The sequence below is a fragment of the Nycticebus coucang genome, chromosome X (genome assembly GCF_027406575.1).
Source record: "Nycticebus coucang isolate mNycCou1 chromosome X, mNycCou1.pri, whole genome shotgun sequence".
Lineage (NCBI taxonomy): Eukaryota > Metazoa > Chordata > Mammalia > Primates > Lorisidae > Nycticebus > Nycticebus coucang.
In genome coordinates this window covers 181,619,461-181,640,873 of record NC_069804.1, presented here as the reverse complement: position 1 = coordinate 181,640,873, position 21,413 = coordinate 181,619,461, and the positions used below count along the sequence as shown (strand labels likewise).

At 39.4% G+C, this 21,413-nt stretch overlaps 1 protein-coding gene across 8 annotated transcripts in view; it reads right to left on the bottom strand.

The window, feature by feature from the left end:
* Positions 1 to 21,204, bottom strand: part of MTMR1 (myotubularin related protein 1) — a 66,891-nt gene extending 45,687 nt beyond the window's left edge. For 2 of the 8 annotated variants that reach the window (XM_053579426.1, XM_053579429.1), the window contains exons 1-5: positions 20,892 to 21,180; positions 15,552 to 15,657; positions 14,672 to 14,752; positions 1,953 to 1,976; positions 1,360 to 1,386 (exon numbers count right to left, since the gene is read on the bottom strand). In XM_053579426.1, the coding sequence (XP_053435401.1) occupies positions 1,360 to 1,386; positions 1,953 to 1,976; positions 14,672 to 14,752; positions 15,552 to 15,657; positions 20,892 to 21,043 (390 nt within the window). In that variant the 5' untranslated portion in view covers positions 21,044 to 21,180. Of the gene's footprint in view, positions 1 to 1,359; positions 1,387 to 1,952; positions 1,977 to 14,671; positions 14,753 to 15,551; positions 15,658 to 20,891 lie in introns of all 8 variants that reach the window. The other 6 variants (XM_053579430.1, XM_053579431.1, XM_053579428.1 and 3 more) reach the window with 5 other exon arrangements.
* Between the last annotated feature and the right edge of the window lie 209 nt (positions 21,205 to 21,413).

Below are 21,413 nucleotides of genomic sequence, written 5' to 3'. Positions count from 1 at the left end.
GACATGTATTTTAAACACAGTAAGTATTCAAATACTTTAAAGAACGATTATATTGCCCAGGGATCAATTCCAATGCACACATGTACATATCACATGTTAGAGATTATACACACACAAATGCCCATTATTGCTTATTTCTAATGCTGTTATTTATGAATCAATATCATATTAAATATTTCTAATTATTTTATCAACATGCCTCAAAGAAATAGCTAAAAGGTCACATATCCTTATTTAAAATTTTCCAATCCCTTCAAAGGTGTATTCTTCTTAATTTCTTCATAGAATCTTTTTTTTTTTAAGTTTAAAAATTGAGGCTAGGTACGGTGGCTCACGTCTATAATCCCAGCACTCTGGGAGGCCAAGGCAGGAACATCTCTTGAGCTTAGGAGTTCAAGACCAGCCTGAGCAAAAGTGAAACCCCGTCTACCCAAGTGTGGTGGCGCACACCTGTAGTCCTAGCCACTCAGAAGGCTGAGGCAGGAGGATCACTTGAGCTCAGAAGTTTGAGGTTGCTGTGAACTATGACTTCACAGCACTCTAGCCTAGGGCAACAACGTCAAACTCTTGTCTTGAAAAAGGAAAAAAATAAAGTTTAAACATTGGACTTTTAATTCAGCAGGTGCTATAAAGAAAATGCATAGTAAAAACAAGATTAGAACTCCTTTCTAAAGTTGTATCAAGTCTCTGAAGCTGAAAATATTCAAATTTAGCATAGACATATTTTGCTTCATGAAACTTTGGTTCCAATGACTATATTTCTTTAAAAGGCAACGAGTGAAGAAATAGTAATGATTTTGAAAGGATTTACTGTTTCTCACCTTTTGTTTTTGTCAATAAAGTACAATAATTACTTATCCCATTTTGATACTTTATCATCAGATATAATTTAACACACAGTTGGCACAGCTACCCTTCAAGTTAGTGTAATTTTTAAATGCAGCCAGTTTTTCAAAATTACCTTTTTTAAATACAAAGAAAATTCAATCACTCTGCTTTAAAACTTTAAAAACAGAAAAATGAATGAACAAAAAACCCCATACATTTCAAAGTCATGCAAGTGTAAAGCAAAACACTAATATTTGACAATGTGAATTGATGAAAGAAAATGATTCCCACAAGCAAAAGAAAACATGTGAAAACAATATTAAACAAAGGTAAAACAACTAGATTGAATAACAAGAATTTGGGTTAGTCTGCTTATTTTTTTGTACTATGTCACTGGCTTCAATAAAAATAAAATTTTAAACTGAAATGATTAAATGATACTGTCAAAATCCCACACTGTTTTCATTTAATGTTAAATAGGTTAATTTTCGATGTCTGATACTATTTATGGTTTAAATTCATGCACGTTACCAATCTTTGTCTTGCTTTATGAATACTCTGAAATAAAGGGAAGGAAAATCATGAGGAGAATATAAGCAATAATCCACTATAACTGTATTTTTAAAAATGCTAACTTAGATTGATGTTGCTAAACTTATCTTCAAAATCAGCACTGCAGCTTTTTGAATTCAACATGCAAACATAAAATGAGTTAAAATCTTGCTTAGACAGGACAACCAGCTGACCACTTTTGGAGGGAGTTGAATTATTTACCATGAATTACATAATAAACAAGGTTAAAAGAGGGCTCAATAGTCATAGCCTTATAAACCCCTGCCATGAACATCCATTTCGTTATAATTCACATACAACAAAAATCAGTATTGCACATTGGTAACAATTTCAGCATCCTGCCCTCACACACATTGGCTTTTATTGCACATAAAAACATTGTAACAAATAAAGCATTTCTAGTGAACACTTAAAGCCATGACACAGCAGAGCAAATTCATCAGTGACTCAACCCATGAGAGGGTAAAGAACACTAAATATAAACTAAGTGTTTGAGAAAGCACAGACACACACGAGCAGGAGGCCCATCTGTGAAAGCCAAATAGCCTTACCCTTATATCAGGCCTCCTGAAAACCTGTTAGTTAAAATACAGAACATCATCATCATGGACACATTTACTATTGACCTGTGAAAGATGCCGTTAGTTCAACAGCCCATTCCCTAAGAAACATCATAATCCTCTAAATAAAACAACGAGATCAATCCTAACACATTTGTCCTCTAAATTTCATTCTGTGTCAAATCAATCCTAACGCATTTGTCCTACGATGTTCAGGGAAGTCTATGATTTAGAGAAACATTTCACCCTTCAGCGAAGACTAACTACATTATTTTAAACACAAAGCCCTCTGTCAAGTGTTATTACAAGCTACTGTGAACAGGCTGTGTTTAAAAAGTTCATTTGTGTTTCTGTAGGAAAAACCGAATGCACTTTCCCCACAGAAACAATGATATAAAAAGGCGGTTTTGTGCCCAAACGAGCCCACAAAAACAAAACCAAAAAAAAACACAGAAACCCCCGCATTGGACCCAGAGCACAGCTTAGCTATAGCCTTAATGGTATCACAAAACTGAGTTAACCACAAAGCTTAATCTGGTTTCTATTGAAATTACATCTGTCAAGTCATACTCAGGACTCAAGAACTAAAGCCACTTCACTGAGAGCAGAGTGGTAAGGGGGAATGCTCCACATGGGAGGAGGCCATGCCTGGTCCTGGAGGAGAGGGGAAGTTGAGCTTTATTCAATTGGGACACTGATTCCAGCAACATGATTCCTGTGCCTGTGAATCCTAACTGAGCATGCAGCATACACATTTTCAGAGCCCTGCACAGAGGACACAGCCCACAAAATGCACAGAACTTCTTTCTTCTTTTGTTACAGCCTTTTCAGACTCCATCTGGCATCACCCGCACCAACAGGGATGGAACTTTTTAAAAGTAAATACTATAGTTGTGATAATCTAGGGAAGACTTCAATCATCTCTCTTCCCTAATCCAAAATATAACCTTATTGTAACCACTGAATATTTTATGAAAAAATATCATTAGAAAAAAAATTACTGGAGGTTCTTAATTAGCTTTATGATTGCAGTCAGGATGCATAAGATCCCCTGAACATGAAGATACAGACTTCAAAAAGCACTGTATCATCATTAAGAGAAAATACTCTTTGAAGTCAAAAAGGTATTGTGAATCAGTGAGAATTAAAGCCCAGATACAAGTTAGTAAACATAAACTATTCAGACTAAGAAACTCCAAATGGGCTTTGTTGGGGTGGGGATAAGTGGTATGTTTACCGTAATTGTGGTGATGGTTTTACAAGTGTGATCAAGCACTCACAAAATCCTATGTTTTAAATATGTAAAGTTTATCATTTATTAACTACACCTCAAGAAAGTTGGCAGAAAATATAATACATGCTTCTGGTAATTAAAATAAAATCAGAAAGTCATCCAGAGCCTCATACACCAGCGATAACCATACTTAACTAGACCTATTTTTAATTCTCTTGAGCACTAACTCTACCATGGAAAATATGGTTACACCTCTATATCTTAACCTGTCAACTTGAAATCGTGCTTATTGCCCTATTTTAATAGATGAGAAAAAAAAACTCTCAAACCACTACTTTCCTCTTCCCAGTCTCTGATGATTGGAATTTTAATTTTTAGTTCCGATGTTTTCCTTCAGCAGCTGCATCACAAGAAACGCTCATGACTTTTATGTTCCAGCTACTCTTTTAAGGACTTTATTAACTTATTTTATTCTCAGAACAACCCTGTAAGATAAAAACTATTATTGGCCCTATTTTTTGATAAGAAAACCAAGGCACACTTAAGTAATCTGGCTGAGTTCAAGGTGGCAGAGCAAGTCTGGCTCTGGGTTTTACTGTTAACAACTCTGTTGTATTGCCTCAGCATGGTGTCTTTATAATTAGCACATTCCCACTACAGTCCTGAAACTTATTTTGACTGCTAATGGACCTCTTAACTCATCTCTGGTTTGTTGAAGAAATGAACACCACTACCCATTCCTCCCCCTCCTTACCTCCAAACCTCTGTTCTAGCATGCTATATTATTTTCACACTTGTTTATACTACAATTAATGTTTGGATGCTCTGTCTATAAATTGATAGTAAAAATCAAATACTAAAAAACACATTCACAGTAAAATCTGTATAGATACATTGTCTACTGCAGAACCAAATAGGGCAAGTGATGCACTTCATGTGTGAGAGATAGACCTCCTTGTCAACAAGCCTTTGCTTTGGAAGGAAAGCTAACTTGAAAATTTGGAAGGAAGGGGGCATAAATTATGTAATTCTATAACTACTGTAATGAAAATCTCATGTTTTACCATGAGAGACTTACCTTGAAAGTCCCTAAATGTGTTTTCTCTGTTCACTTTGCCCCTCTCCTGAAATAAGCCACTTGAGGCACTCATAGCAGTTCATTTCCCCCTTGAATCTGATTCTGATGGAAGCTAGAAAGAACAGTGGTTTCATTTTAAATCAGGAGGCCAGAGGGCCTCACCAAGAATACAGGGCTTCTTAATGCCTACATTCTGGGCCTCAGTTTCTACAAAGAAAATGAAGGCCATCTACAGGATGACTGCATGGCCCCAACCAGTTCCAAAGTCCAAGGAGCTGGATTATCTAATCCTCATTAAAAGACTTAAGAAAATGTCTTCCAAAGGAAGATTTACAAAGGCAAGTAGTTAAAAGAACGAGCTTTGGAGTCAAACTCTGGCTCCACCACTTATCTACTAGCCACAGGACCTTGCATGAGCCTGGCATCCCTGGCAGTCTTCTTAGTCTCGTCCAAACTGGCAATGCCAAGTGCATGCTCCTCCCCCACCACCACGATCAAATCAGTTAAGATAATTGTACCTGGGGTACATAAGTAATTTTTTTAGTTGATGGGTCTCAACTGTCACAACTTAGACAACTATCTAGACCTGCCTAATACCTCCTTCCTCAATTCCTAAACATGCCAAGAACCTATAACTAGGTGTTAAAAAGTTGATAGTGACCTTAATATATTTAAAAAAACAATCACACTCCCCAAAAGTTAACTACAAATGTACCTTCCCTTATCACATGTTACATGGCTTTCAGTGAATGAACAAACAACAAAAATTAAATTTGTGGCTGGGTGTAGGGGCTCGTGCCTGTAATCCTAGTACTCTGGGAGAATGAGGCAGGAGGATCCTTTGAGCTCAAGAATTCAAGACCAGCCTGAGCAAAAGCAAGACACTGTCTCTACTAAAAATAGAAAAATTAGCCAGGTGTTGTGGTGGGTGCCTGTAGTCCCAGCTACTGGAAAGGCTAAGGCATGAGATCCCTTGAGCCCAGCTGTTTGAAATGGCATTGAGCTATGATGGTGCCACTACACTCCAACCTAGGTGACAGAGTGAGACTGTCTCAAAAAAAAAAAAAAAATAGGGTGGCACCTGTGGTTCAGTGGGTAGGATGCTGGCCCCATACGGAGGGTGGCGGGTTCAAACCCGGCCCTGGCCAAACTGCAACAAAAAAAATAGCCGGACATTGTGGCAGGCCCCTATGGTCCCAGCTACTTGGGAGGCTGAGGCAAGAGAATCGCCTAAGCCCGGGAGTTGGAGGTTGCTCTGAGCTGTTGTACTGTACTGAGGGCAATTAAGTAAGACTCTGTTGAAAGAGAAAGAAGAGAGGAGAGGAAAGGAGAGGAGAGGGGAGGAGAGGAGAGGGGAGGGGAGGGGAGGGGAGGGGAGGGGAGGAGAGGAGAGGAGAGGAGGAGAAGAACAGAGAAGAGAAATAAATGAGTGTATCTGTTATTGAACTAGTAGAAGGACAATTATAGACATTCTTTCTGTTAACTACATTCTAACACCTTTATTGGAATAACTGTTTTTCATTCATGTAATACTTCTGGTATATCAAGAGTTGTTATAAATACTAACTATAATATTAAATTTATTTTACATGCAATATAGAATTATTCAGCAGTCAGTAACAATCTTAACTTTCTCAAATTAAACTTTTAATTTTGATATAAGTGTAGATTGATATGCAATAGAGAAAAATAATACAGAAATTCCATGTACCAGTCACCTAATTTCCTCAATGGTAGCATATTGCAAAACTACAGTACAATATCAGAACCAAGATACTGACATTGATACAATGAATGTATTTGTGCAATTTGTATGTCTGCTATTAGGCAATGCAGAAAAAAATTTCCTCACCACAGGGATCCCTACTGTTGCCCTTTTCTAGCCACATCCACTTCCCTCCATTTCCCACTTCCTGGTCCCTGGCAACTACAACTCTGTCTCCATTTCTATAATTTTGCCATTTGAAAAATGTTATATAAATGAAATAATACAGTATTTCACCTTTTGGTATTGACATTTTCCACTCTGCCTAATTCCCTAAGTTTCATAAGAGTTGCTATATTTCTTTCTTTTTATTTTTAGTAACATTTCATGGTATGGATGTAGGAAAGTTTGTTTAACAGTGCACCTGTTGAAGAATATCTGAGTTGCTTCCAGTTTTTAGCTATTATGAATAAAGCTGTTAAAAATATTAATGTATAGATTTTGATGTGAACATAAGATTTCATTTCTCTAGGAAAAATGCCCAGGAATACAACCACTATGTATGATAGCTGACAAACTGTTTTCCAAAGTGTTAGTACCATTTTACATTTTTACTAGCAAGGAATGATCCTATTTCTCCACATTTGGTATTGTCACTGTTTTTTAATTCTAGCCATAGGTAAGTAGTAGTACTATACTGTGACTTTAATTCGTATGTCTGCTATTAGGTAACAATGTTGAACATCTTTTCATTTGCTTATCTGCATCTGAGTAGCCTCTTTGATAAAGTGGCTCTTCACATCTCTTGCCCATTTTCTAACTGAATGGTTTGATTTTTTTCTTTTTTACTGTTGACTTTTGAGCATCCTATATATTCTGGACACTAGTCCTTTGTCAGATATAAGGTTGTCAGGTATGAGGTTTACAAGTATTTGCAAAGTCTGTAACTTTTCATCCAACTAACAGGGTCTTTCACAGAGCAAAGCTTTTAAATTTTGGTCAGTTTTTTCTTTTATGGATTGTACTTTGGGTGTCAAGTCTAAGAACCCTTTGCCTAGCCCCAGATCCTTAATATAGTCTCCTATTTTCTTCTAAAAGGGTTACATTTTGATGTTTTTAATCCATTTTTACTTTATTTTTTTATAAGATGTGAGACTTAGATTAAGATTCTTTTTTTTTTTCCCTATCGATGTCTAATTACTCCAGTACCATTTGTTGAAAAAACTGCTTTCTCCATTAAATTCCTCTTGTGTCTTAGCAAAAGAAAAACTCAGTTGAGCATATTTCTGTGGTGTAACTTCTGGGCTCCCTGTTCTGTTCCATGGATCTATGTGTCTATACCCCTGCCCAACAGTCTTGATTACTACAGCAACATCTTAACATCATGTAGACTAGTTCCTCCTATTTTACGCTTCTTCAAAATTATTTCAGCTATTATAGTTTCTTTGCCTTTCCATGTAAACTTTAGAATAATCTTGCCTGTATGCACAGAAGTTCTTTCTGGGATCTTGATGGGAATTATGCTAAACTTGTATATCAGTTTGGGGAGAAATGACAACTTTACTATGTTGAATCAGCCAAATAACATGGACATAGTATATGTCTCCATTAATTTAGATCTTTGATTTCTTTCATAAAAATTTGGTAGTTTCAGCATACAAGTTCTGTTCATGGTTTTTTCTTTGTTTTTTTTTTTGTAATTTCAGATTAATATGAGGGTACAAAAGTTTAGGTTACATTGTTTTTGTTTCTAAGGTATAACTCAAATTGTAGTTGAGCCCTTCATGTTTTGTTAGATTTATACCTGCTTTGGTTTGAATGTGTCCCCCAAATTTCACGAGAAAATGTTTCCAAATCACATATTTGGCAAGGTGTTAATATCCAGAACATACAAAGAACTACATCTCGAAAGTAACAACCCCCCCACCCAAATATCCCAAATAACAACTGTTGGCAAGAATGCCAAGAAATTGGAATGCTTGTGCACCCGTTGGAGGGAATGTAAAATAGTAGAGTTACTGCTATGGTTTGAATGTGTCCCCCAAATTTCATCTTTTGGAAACTTAATCCTGAAATATGTATGTTGATTGGAGGTGGGGCCGTTAAGAGGTAATTAGGATTAGATGAGGTCATCAGGGTAGGGCTCGAATAATGGGACTGGTGGCTTTATAAGAAGAAAAGAGACCTGGGCTAGCATGCTTGCTCTCCCATCATGTGATGCCTCCTGCCATGTCATGATGCAGCATGAAGGCCCTGACCAGATGCTGGCCCCTCAATCTTGGACTTCTCAGTCTTCAGTACTATAATAAATGTATTTATTTTCTTTATAAATTAGTCAGTGATATTCTGTTACAGCAGCAAAAAATTTAATTGTTATGATGCTAATGTAAATGAAATTGTGTTTATAAATTTTGTTTCCATGTATTGCTAGTATATGGAAATACAACTGATTTTTCAATATCTTGTATCTTGTGACCTTCCTAATCTCACTTTTTACTTGTAGAAGGTTTTTGCTTACTATGTTCTTCCTTCCTTCCTCATATTTCAAGATTCCTCCTTTTATTGTTTCCTTTCTGTTCAGAGAACTTCCTTTAGTCCTTCTTATAAGGTAGGTATGCTGATGACAATATCTAAAAATGTTTTGATTTACCCTTAATTCCTCAAGCATATTTTCACTGGCTTGACAGTTTTGGCACTTGAAAAATGTGCCACTTCCTTTTGACCTCCATGGTTTCTGATGAGAAATCCACTGCTATTAAAATTAATTTTTCTTAAGGTAAGATATTATTTCTCTTACTGCTTTCAAGATTTTTCCTTTTTTTTTTTTTTTAGTTTTCAGAAGTTTGACTATAATGTGTCTTGGCACAGATTTGGGGGGGTTCCTCTTGTTTGGGGCTTGCTTAACTTTTTGAATCTGTAGGCTATGTCTTATGACAAATTTGAAAAGTTTTCAGCCCCATCTGCTTCTCTTCCTTCAGGACTTTGATGGAACAAATGTTAAATCTGTAGTTACAGTCCAATAGGTCCCAAAGGCTCTGTTCACTTATCTCTCATTCTCTCATGTTCTCACTCAGATTGGGTAATTTCTATTGTTTTGTTTACAAGTTCCCAGATACTTTTCTCTGCTCTCTATTGTGGTGTTGAATCTTTCTACTGAGTTTAGTTCAGTTATTGTATTTTCTAGTTTTAAAATTTCCATTTGGTTCTTCTTTATCTCTCACATTTCTTTTTTTTTTTTAATTCTTTTATTAAATCATAACTGTATATAATGATATGATTATGGGGCATCATACACTCACTACATAAACCATTTGACACATTTTTATCACAGTGGTTAACATAGCCTTTCCGGCGTTATCTCAGTTACTGTGCCAAAACATTTACATTCTACATTTACCAAGTTTCGCAAATACCCCTGTAATATGCACCACAGGTGTGATCCCACCGATTCCCCTCCCTCTACCCACCCCCCCCCTTTCCCCCTTCTCCCTATTGTTAAGTTGTAGCTGGGTTATAGCTTTCATGTGAGAGTCCCAAATTAGTTTCATAGTAGGGCTGTGTACATTGGGTATTTTTTCTTCCATTCTTGGGATACTTTACTAAGAAGAATATGTTCCAGCTCCATCCATGTAAACATGAAAGAGGTAAAGTCTCCATCTTTCTTTAAGGCTGCATAGTATTCCATGGTATACATATACCACAATTTCTTTATTGAAACTTTTCTATTTCTTTCCTTTCACTTTCTATTTTTTCATTGTTTCAAGGATATTCATTATTGAAGCAATTTTATGATAGCTTCTTTAAATTCTAACATCTCTGTCATCTCAGTTTTAATATCTGTTGATTCCCTTTTTTAATTCAGTTTGAGATATTCCTTGTTCTTTCAATTTATAATTGAAATCTGGACATTTTGGGCATTATGTTTTGAGACTGTGGATCTTATTCAAACTTTCAGTTTTAGCTTGCTTTGTCTAACACTGCTCCGGCAGAAGAATAAGGGTACTATAATAAATTCATTCTAGGTAGGGAGTCCAGGTTTCTCACTCAGACTCCACTGACACTGGAGGTTATGGGGGGACTCCTGGTTACTACTAAGCAGGGGTGAGAGTTCTAGCTCCCAGCTGGGCTTCCACATAAACCCTCTGGCTGAGAAGGAAAGGGGTGCCTCATTACTACCCCCCATATGGCCTTCAGTGACACCACAATGGAGTGGGTAACCTCCTTACCAATGGATGGTAGTAAAATCCCTGACTCTCCTCTAGGCTCCCTCTTACACTACTCTTGGCAGGAGGTTGGTATGCCTCAGAACAGCCTGGCAAGGGTGGAATCGAGGTTCCCCAATCGGCTTTGCTGGCAAAAGTAGGGCCATGATTTTTTCTCTGCTGTTTGGCTGGACTAGAATGGTTAGTGTATAAAAGTTTCCTTTTGGCTAGGCTGCCCCTTTTCTTGTCCTCAGGCTAGACAGAGTAGGCTTTTCTTACCTGTGTCTATTGGCATTTCCAAGTGGATGGCTTTCTCAACAATGAATCTAGGATATAAGAGTATTTGGCAAAAACAAAACCCAGGGAATTCACAACTATGTCTGTCATTCCTTAGGTCCTGAGGTCCCTAGCCAATCTGCCTCTTCTTTCTACCTTTCTGTGTTTTTATCTTTATTTTATAGATAATGTCCAGAGTTTTTAAGTGTATTTAGTGTGAAGAATAAGAGCAAGTACATATGATTCATTTTTATAGAAGCAGAAGAGCAGGTTTTGACATTTTCAAGAAATAATTCTTTCTCACAAAACCCCTGATAGATAGGATAGCACTTTTCAAACTGTAGCAGAGTTTTGTTTCTTTAAATATCTAATTGCTTTTAGGGGGGCATGTTGTGTTCTCCAGTTCTCCACAGCACTCTTCCATGGAGTGTTAACTATCCCATGTAGGCATCTGAGTTTGTAGCCTTCAATTTAATAAGTAAGTCTTGAGGTCAGACTATTGACAATGGATTACAGGCACAGATTCTGAAAGATCATGCTCAAGTCTTCCTTTCCATAGACTAGCACCTAACCCAATTTAAGAGATAATAACCAAGGCCCACCTCAAGCAAAATAAAGCCTTTCTCATATACTGCTTCTGCCTTCCCTCCAATCCCTTCTAGAAATTCTTTCAAGAATCCAGAATTTAATTACTGTACTATCTTGTCCAATTATTAAACTTAGTACAGCACCTTCTCCATTTTCTCCTTTATCTTCAGAGGATTTAGAGAAGAGTTTGGCTATTCTGTATGTGCATATGAGGGAAAGAGAAAGAGGGGAGGAACAGAGAGGCGATGATGATAATGGACCCAGAGGAAGGAAGATGATCTCATTAAAACTATAATGTCCTAATTTCCATAAGGCTGACCAGAGTCAGATACGTTTGGACAAAATTGAAGAATGTTGTAGAAAGAAAGGCATTTAGAGGTTTATAATGTAATCCATTCCCTTTTATCTGTACAGATAAGGGTAAGCCCCCTTATACAAGGTCACAAAGTTAAAAAATACTGACTACTCCCTCATGTTCCCTCTTCCTGGCCTAGTTCTACTTTCTAAACAATGTGAGCTGTGATCAACTGTGTCGCTTCTACTAATTATTCCTAAAAATGTTTCATTACAATCTGTAACTGTATTATTTCATCTAATTTATGGTTACATTCAGATCTTGTTCTCAAATTTTTTGGCAAATTCAAGAGAGTTTTTTGTGTGTTTGTTGGCTTAGTAAAAATGAAAGTAATTGAGTTGGTAGTGTGGGTGGGGAGGGTCAGTGAAACAAAATATTTTATTACATTTTGTCCAGTAATCTTAATCATCAAGTTAACTTTCAGGATGACTTGGTATTAAAGCACACATTTATCAATTTTGCTGACCTACAATGCAACATAATAGCTCTCTACTCTTTCAGCTGGGACACTGTTTATTAAACTTCTGTCATTTCACATACCACCTCTACAAGTTTGGCTTGCTAGCTCATGTACTACCTATACTAAAATTTATATTTGTCTTCATATTGATTTAAAATTCACTCCTTTTTTATACTTTTCCAGCTCTAAACAATATCCATTAAATCAAAAGTTTGATGTGCTAGTTTTTCTAATACACAATAAAATAATTACATAACTACTAAACTATGTCCATGGACATACCATCTAAACTTATCTCATGTGATATCAGTGATACTTGTACTACACTTTGGATGAACTGGACTGACTGATAATTTATACGAGTAAATAATAAAATAACTGTTCTCCAACATCTAACTTGAGTTTATTATTCTGATTTGTAGGAATGTACCAGAAATACCTGGTCCTATAACTAATTTCAACAGATATCAACCTAAGAAGCCAAGGTTTTCAGATTTAATTGGCATAAGAAATGCATGAGACACATGTTACCCTTCCCCAGAGATTCTGATTCACTATTTCTGGGATGGGGCCCAGGAAGCTGCAATTTTACAGGCACTCCTGGAGTGCTGCTGCAGAAAGACCACATTTAGAAAAATAGTGGATAGGGGTGGGACGAATGGGACAAAATTTAAAAAGCACTCTAGCTTTTCAATAAGATGGCTTGGGTTTAAATCCCAAGTCTAACAGTGTGACCCTAAGCAAATGACTTAACCTCTCTAGGCCCCAGTTTTCCTCATCTGTTAAATGATTATAATAATAGCTATCTTATTGGAATTGTTTTTGTTTTCTTTTCTTTTTAATAAACAGGGTCTCACTATGTTGCCCAGGCTAGAGTACAGTAGCTTTTTACAAGCATGATCAGAGCATACTAGGGCCTCAAACTCCTGGGTTCAAGCAATGCTCCTCCCTCAACCTCCTAAGTAGCTGGGGACTAAAGGCTTATGCCACTGCACCCAACTTCACTGAGTTATTTTAAGGCTTAAACGGAGGAGATGTCAAAAAGCATTACAAAAACAAAGAGCCCTATGTGTGCTAAAGAGTTGATGACAATGATGATGATGATGATACAGAACCACTCTCAGCAGCCTACAAGTCAGAAGTCAATCAGCATTTCAAATAAGATGTAAGCACTCTATAGACATAAACATCTGTTCCCATTTAATTACTGATATTGAATTTAATCTATAATAAATTAGTCCCCAAATTAAGTGTGTATTTCAAATAAGATATTTATGCAATAGTTAATTTTAAATATTTCTGACTATTAACTCTAACTTAAATCCTCAAGGAACTTTCTCTGGTTAACCCCATGCAATGGCTCCCATGCCAGAAGGATCCAAAAGGCCCATCTTGGTTACCCTGATTTTAAGAATTATTTTATAAGTAGCATGTACAATTATCCCGTGGTTTAGAAATATTTTATGATCTTATTATTTTTAAAAATCTCCTTAAAGAAAGCATAACAACTCTTAAATTATAAATTTAATGCCAACTTTACAGATTTAGCTATAGGGCAAATATGAAAAGATAGTTACAAACATGCTCTCTTATAATAATTCATCAAAGGCTATAGCTATAATCTTATACAGGGAATTCAAATTTTAATTTCTAAAATAAAGAAAAGCCTTATTTTTTTCTGAATACCATCTGTTAAACCATTCCAACATGAGCTAATTCTGCTACACAAAATTTGTAAGTTGACTAAAATGGAAAAATCTTAGCTGCTTCAAGTTAAAGTACAAATTCAGGCTGATCTATTAATGTAATGTTAGAAAGCTATGCACACAGTCAACATCCAATCTTTTACAGAACCTGTAAAATACTAACAACTATTCAACCACAATGAAAACATTACAGTTAACTCATAATTGTCCTTAAGAAATTGTCCTTAAAGAAAACCACTCCAAGGTCTTAGAGCTAATTCTCTGCTAATATGAGTCCTCTAGCCTCTCCACTCAGAGGGCAGTTTCTTAGCTAAGGTGGGGAGAATAGGACAACTGGGACTAGTGAGATCTGAGGCTGTTCAGTGCCTAGCCACTCAGGTATCAGTGTTGCAGGAAATGCTTCTCCAACCTGGAGAAAGTGTGTTTGCCTCACTGGGTTTTAAGGACCAGGAGCCCCAAGCATACCCTTTGTGGGGAAACATGAACACCGAACAGCAATGAAAATTATTAAGAAATATACTGTTACTCATCTAGCTGGGCAGATTATCTAACGTCTACCAGGCCACAGCTATGTCTTCCTTTGATAGGCATAATCAACAGCATCTGCTGACTTGGATGAAGCAAGAGACAGCACCATAGCCAAATCTCAATACTTTGGCCTCTTGAGTCAGTTTCTGCACTTGTTATCACATGAGCTAAAGAGGGACTGAGGCTAAAGTCTGTAAATGAAGAGCAACTATTAAGAATTAATTAGGATCTGTATTGTAGTTCTTAGACTATTTACCTGTAAGAGTTGACTTCTGGAAAGGACTATGATTCTGAGATAGTGTTTACTGGTGATAGTCCATGATATCAAATGTATTTCAAATATATTTGTGAAAAATCAATCATCTCTTACCAGTAAAAAAATTACTGTAATAAACTGAAACCTCAATTCAAGCAAACACTACTATTGAAATGCAAATGTAGTTTAATTGAATGTACCCATTAATAGTTCATTGACATTAAAACAAAGTTAGTCTTTAGCCTTAACAAAGATGGAGCAAGAGATTTTTCTTGTTTGTTAATTGATTCGGTAAGTATTTAGCCAGGTGTGTGGCTCATACCTGTAATCCCAGCTGAAGTGGGTGGAATTCTGGAACTCGAGAGTTATAGACTACCTTGAGCAAGGGCAAGACCCAACTCTGCTAAAAAATTGAAAAAACAAATAACTACTAACCAGGTGCTGTTGTGAGCACCTGCAATCCCACCTACTTGGGAGGCTAAGGCAAGCTCTCTTGAGCCAAGAGTTTGAGGTTCCTGTGAGATATGCCAATGGCACTCTACCCAAGGCTACAGAGTGAAACTCTGTCTAAAAAAAAAAAAACAAGTATTCACTGAGTACCTATTGTGTTCCAGGATCATGCTGGGAAACCAGGGGTGAGTAAAAGAGCCCCACTCTCTGCCAACAAGGAACTTATCACTCTTAACTTTAGAATAACCAGGAATCCAACTTTTAAAATAAACAAGAAGAGATTTCACACTTCAATAAGGCCTAAAAAATAAAGCTGTCCATACAATAGTTTTTGAGATTTTGCAGTTTTCCTTTTTTTTTTTTTTTGCTTTCTAGTATCACAGGTTAATGCTGAATACTCACAGGTAATATGTAAATATAAAAACAAATTCAGAAGTTAGAGAAATCCTGTACATCAGGTATTTTCTGAAATTCAGAATACTAACAAAGAAAATACATGCATTTATTATAGTAAAATGAAACTCAGTTTTAAAAGAATCATCATAGTCTAAAAATAGCTTTTCCTCTGAATTACAAACTATGATCACATATCCTGCATACTGGTAAACTTTTTTTTCTAAATTTTTCCTTTCATCCATATTACTAAGCAAATGGTAGTTGAGTATCAAGGGGCAAAAGGCTCACTTGAATTAAAACTGCAAAGCTTCTTGGCTACTTACTATACTAAAAATTAAGCACTGAATGTTGCTTACCTTATAATCTCTGGATACATTTTCTGATGTCACTGAACCTGAAATCTGACTAGAAATTGTAGCTGCTATAAGCTGTTTACACCATTCAACATGTGATCCTGTAGGACTAAAAGAAATAGCATTATTAAAAAAAACTTCAAAATACAGGCTCTTGTTGAAAAAATGATCACCGAATAGGGATATATGCACATTTCATTTTAGATTAATGAACTTTTATTAGACTATTAACACAAGAATTGAAATAATGACTGATGTAGGAAGTCAGATTAGGTCCCAGGTTAATTTTAAATGACTCAACCAATGTTTTTAAAAACAAGTTTAAGATTCTAGTTGTTAGACAGTTTGATAAGCTATTCTCTCTCACTTATCGGAATTTTACTCTATTATAATTATATGGAAGAAATATTCTTAATATAATGTATATAGAAAATGAATTCTAAAGTGAAATATTTATGTTACAGCATATGATTTTCAAACATTCAATCATTTTGTACTGTAGTTTTAAATCCAGAAAATAGTGTACATTTGAATGAACTAAAGGGACTCTCTAAAGCTGATCATGTGAATTAATAAAGAACAGACTAGAAAAATGACATTGTATGTGTAGTACTAATGCTACCTTATATTTCAGTCAGTGCTTTGAGAATTTACAAAAGGTTCTTCCAGATTTATTATAATAGATCAGATTCTCACAATAATGGAGTGGCAAGAAGGCAGAACAGGAAATAGCCAACATGTTTTTGAGAAGAAAAAATTGAAGCACAGAAGGGACATTCCCTGTTAGAAAGTTGCAGTCCTTTCATAGCACTACACAACCTATAGTGGCCAATCCACTGACCTGAAGCCAGCAGCACACATGCTAGCCAACTGTCTTAAATGAAAACACAACAATGCAAAGAAAAATAGCATCTTCCACTTCCACAATGCTCCGAAGTGTTCAAAGCATTTCTCTACATGTAGCTTCACCCAGCTTCACAGTGACTCATTTTACAGAGGAGAAAACTTCCAGAAAGGCTCCAGTTTTGCCTATAGTCACATAGCTGGCAAGTGGTCAGGCTGTGCACACCTAACCTAAAGGACCATAAAAGCAAACTAGGCAGTGAGAGAATGAACAATTGCCTGTAGGGGCCAGGCTGCTATCCTGATTCGTCAAGACACTGAAGAAATCAAGCTAGCAGGCAAAAGATGCTTATGAAAATTTACCTTGCAGCTAGCTGTCACTGTAAATAACATTTCAGGCCTTTAAAAAGTCACATCACTTATTAAGTCCATGCTCACATATCTGAAGGACAGAAACATCAGGCAATTCATATAAAATGACCTAAACAGTAAAATATAGAAAAGGGATGTTCTGTGCTAGTAATCTAAATTCCAGTCTGTAATCAAGACAGCCCAGAGGTTATCCGTGTGGTTGAAAATATAAGTACAAGCACTTGCTGTATGGGCAGAAAACCCTGTCACATGCCACGAATCTATTTACCACAGTACTGAACTAAGAGAGAGAGGAAAGGAAAAAGAAGGAATTTGGATTTCCCTTTTATAGGCTAAGTCACTTTTACTGGCTGCTTATATCATACTGTTCTTATCATAATGCCTTTTTCTCTGTCAGCACCCATCCAGCTGCATGTAGGAAGAAACTACAGAAACCCAACTACTGACCATGAGTAACCTGTCATTACCATCTGCACAGCATCTCTTCCTCCTTTTTCTGATAAGGACACTTCTCTCTACTTTGGGGAACTGCCTTTCCTGACTTCATAGGATTCTGTGCAGCAAAGAAAAGGAGAGGGCTGACAGCTTCCTCTTCTCGCCCCTATGTGTAGGTGAGTTACCCAAGCTTGGCCAATCCCAGGGTTTCCACTTAGATCCTGAACAGTGCAGATGTGACCCAGAGATGCTGGAGACCACTCTCCACCCTGACCATCTTGAGGAACCCACAGAGATAAAAAGTGAGACCAAAAAATAAAAAAAAAAGAACAAGAAAGGGGGAGTAAAAGGGGGAATACAAACGAAGGTGCTTAGTGAAGAGGCCAGAGGCTGCAGAGGAGATGATGTTCAGCCCAGGTTTTTTGAAAGGAAAGATGACCCGCCTAGGCAGTGCAGATAGAGACACCTTTTATGTGGGGTTTGGGCGGTGGGCAAATTCTACAGCTTGCTTGGAAAGTTAGGGTCCTTTGGCACATACTTCTGGGGGGTGGGGCTAGCCAGATCCTTTGTGTCTTTGTCTTTGGAGGAAAGAGGAGGAGGGGAAAGGGTTTCTTTCTATGTGGCTGTGTTAGGCCCCCCAACATTCCCAACTCTTGTTAAAAGGGGTGATGGGGATAATAGTCTGTCTTCTGAAATTACTTCTGACTAGACAGGGCCATAGTTGTCCTCAGTGAGATAAGTTGTGTATTGATAGGGCTGCGTGGGTTTGGGGTATATCTTTCAGGCAGTCCTGACTATTTTCAACCTGCAACCCTGGCTCCAACTATACTTGTGGCCATCCTCCTCCTATTTATATGAGTCAAAGCATCTCCTTTTGGCTTAAGCTAATTGAATTTTTTTTTTCACCTGCAACTGGAAGTGTCCTGGCCGATGCAGTTACACACAGTGTGATAGACTGGGCTGGAAGACAGGAGGGCTGGATGCAAGCCCTATTTTTGTCATCAGCTAGCTCCATGACCTTCAGCAAAACACACCCACTTACAGGACTGCATTCATCATTGTTAAGAGAAGTACACATCCAGAAGGGAGATGAGGGCCCCACAGTTGAGGGCCATGGCCAAGTCACACCAGTAGAGTCAGGCTCCTCCACTCTATGGGTCACTCTTCAAAGAAGAGTGTGAATCAGAACTTGTTCTGATGACAAGGCTGAGAAGGGAGGCCATGTTTCCTCTTCCTCTCTCTTCTCTATAGTCTGTGCAATTGCCCTCCACACTCCTGGTATCAGCAACCACTTGCAAGCTAGAGGCTCCCAAGCTGGACTCCCCTGATTTTGATGCCAACATTCCTATAAGACATTGCCGCTAGTCTGGCCCAGAGCTGCTACCAACTCAACTTGTCTGTGCCAGCATCAGCCACTCAGCCTTGCAACCTAACTCAAGGCAAGGCAGAGCCAGTTAGCCAGCCACTGCAGCCCAAAAGACACTGTTTGCCTTAGAGTCCACCTACCACTTCCCTCTCATATGTGAATGTGTCTCTCTGGTGACCATTCACCAGATTGGGTCTCTCTTATCTGCTAAGCATTTGGGCATACTGCCATATTCCCTATTCCAGACCCCATTATTCTTCATGTACTCCACCTGCCTCATGAATTTAAGCCCCATCTGTGTGCCAATGCCTCTAAAACTTAGGCTTCCAGCCCAGACACTACCCCCGAACTCCAGGCTCATATAAACCAACTGCCTCTTTGACATCTGCTCTGGGATATAATTGGCATCTCATAATTGATATGTTCAAAGCAAAGACCCTGCTGTCTCCTAACCCTACTCCACTTGGAGCGACTTCTCCATCTCAACAACACCATTTTTTCCACAAGCTAAATTCCTGGGAATTCTCCCTGCGGCTTCTCTCATATCCAACAATCCATCCTCAGCAAACCCTACTGGCTCTAACCTGCAGGTCTTCAAATTATATCTAAAATGTGGCCACTTCTCCCCTTCTCCACTGATAGCTCTGGGCTGCCATCCTCACTTGGCCTACGGCAATAGCCTACTACCTACTAGCCTCTCTGCTTCAACTCCTTCCCCTCCATTGTCCACAAAGGAAGCCTAGTGAAATCTATATCAGATCATTCACTCCTCTGTTCCTCCAAGGCTTTCATCTGCTCCTGTGACTTCCTTAACTTCATTCCTTACTTTTCCCTCCCTGCTAGTGACATCTAGTCTCCCTGCTAATCCTTGAACACTTCACTCCCACTCTCACCCAGGGCCTTTGTGCAGGCCTCTGCCTAGAAATGCCTCACCCAAGGTATCTATATGGGTGGACTTCTCCCCCCTTTGAGGTATTAGTCAAGTCACCTTTCTCAGGGTTTCCTTGATCATCAAAAGCTCTAAAATAAACCAGAAAATGAGGCATATTTTGGGGTGACATATTCTGATTGCCTTCAACTTCTTAAAAGATTCAGTTGTATGCACTATCCCAAGTACTTCTGTGTTCCACCTCTACCCTAGCACTTAACATATTCAAGTTCAACTTTGGGTTTGTTTGTATTCTACACTAGATGGTAAGCCAGAAAGCAAACGCCATTTTGTATTACAGAGTATTCTTTCACCAAGACCTCATTCATACATTGTTGAATATCTGAAGATGAGTGACATCGCCATTCCAAGTGCTGTTTCAGCTGTGAGTGGTTTTTAGCGAAGCTAACCACTGGGATGATTACTGTATAAAATATATTGTAATTACACCAAGATGGAAACAAAGTAAGGGAGTGTTTCTTGTTGTTCCTGTGCTTCTGGAAACTCCCAAAATGTTCAGCACATTGCTATGACTAAGGCTGGCAGGAATGGACTCCTGAAACTCACTGAGTTACATTGCAATGTCTGTGCCCTAAGCACAGTCTAGCCTCAGGGAAATGGCCAATACATGGGAAAACTGGATGTCCAGGCTAGAGGATAAGCCATCCCTTGTCCTCCGAGGATGGGATGGCTCTTTTCAGTTGAACATGCACAGTTTATGCTTCTAATTTCTCTTAGTTCTGTGCCTGCCTCGCATGTAGTAGGCTAGCAAGAGTTAATGAAAACAATAAACCGGTTCCTTCAAAGTGTGAAGAACTGAAAGTAAACGATTCTGTTTCTCGCCTCGTGAGCAGTTTGGAAGTTTTCCATCCCAGTTTTTCAAATCACAGTATCTTTTGCCTTAATCTGCACCAGCTCCCATGCCTGCGGTGTCAGGTCCTCCAGTCCCCACTAACCAGCTCAACATCAAAACCCCCAAGCCGTGGGATTGGGGTCTTAAAAGCACATGAGGCAAGGTGACCCTAAAAGAGGAAAGCTGTGGCGAAATCTCCCCCAGGGCATGCGTGGCCTGGGCAAGGACAGCCAAGGGGTCGCCTAGGGCTGCATGAGATAGCGCGGGAAGTGGTTTGACAGCTCTGAAACCCCTCCTGGGGTTCGGGGAGCTGGGCTCACGAGGCGGAAGTGAGCCAGGTGCGCAGCCAGGGCAGGTCGGAGGGCGCTGGCCAGTATATGGGGGTACAGGGTTTTCGGAGGGTGGTGGAGGGGACCAGAGAGGAGTTGCCCACCTCCGCTTTGGCTGGGCCCTGCGCGGCGCGCGAGGGTGGGGGCGGCCAGGCCTCTTAATAGGGCCCTCGGGAGTAGAAGCGCGGGAGGCCGTGGCGGCCAGGGCCCCGTTTACCTGTCCAGGGTCTCCACGCTGGGCTGCCGGGAGCTGGCGGTGGCGCCCCCCGCGATCCGAGGAGGCCTCCTGCTGCCCGCCGGCCCCGGGTTCGGGCCCCCGCCGCCCTCGCAGCCCACTGCCGCCGCCGCCGCCGCCGCCGGCCTGTCCATATCGCGCCAAGCCCTGCCGCCGCCGGGACGCCACAGTCGCGCGGGGAGCGGCGGCCGGAAGGTCCCACCGAGCGCCTCCTGCAGCCCAGCTCTAGCGCCCGCCTCGGGCGGCCGCCGCCATTAGCTGTCACCTGGCGGCCCCGCGTTACCCACAAGGCCGCGCGCGCGCGGGGGTCTGTTGGGGGTGGCGAGGGCGGGAGCCGGGAGGGCGGCACGCGGGGCCTGAGCCGGGTCCCCCCAAAGCGCCGCCACGCCCCATCTGGGCACCTGTCCTAGGAGCCTGAGATTTGGGTGCTAGGGCATCCTGTCTGAAGGACCTGGGCAGGACCGGGCCACTGGGGTTAGGAACCTCCAAACGGATTATGCATAA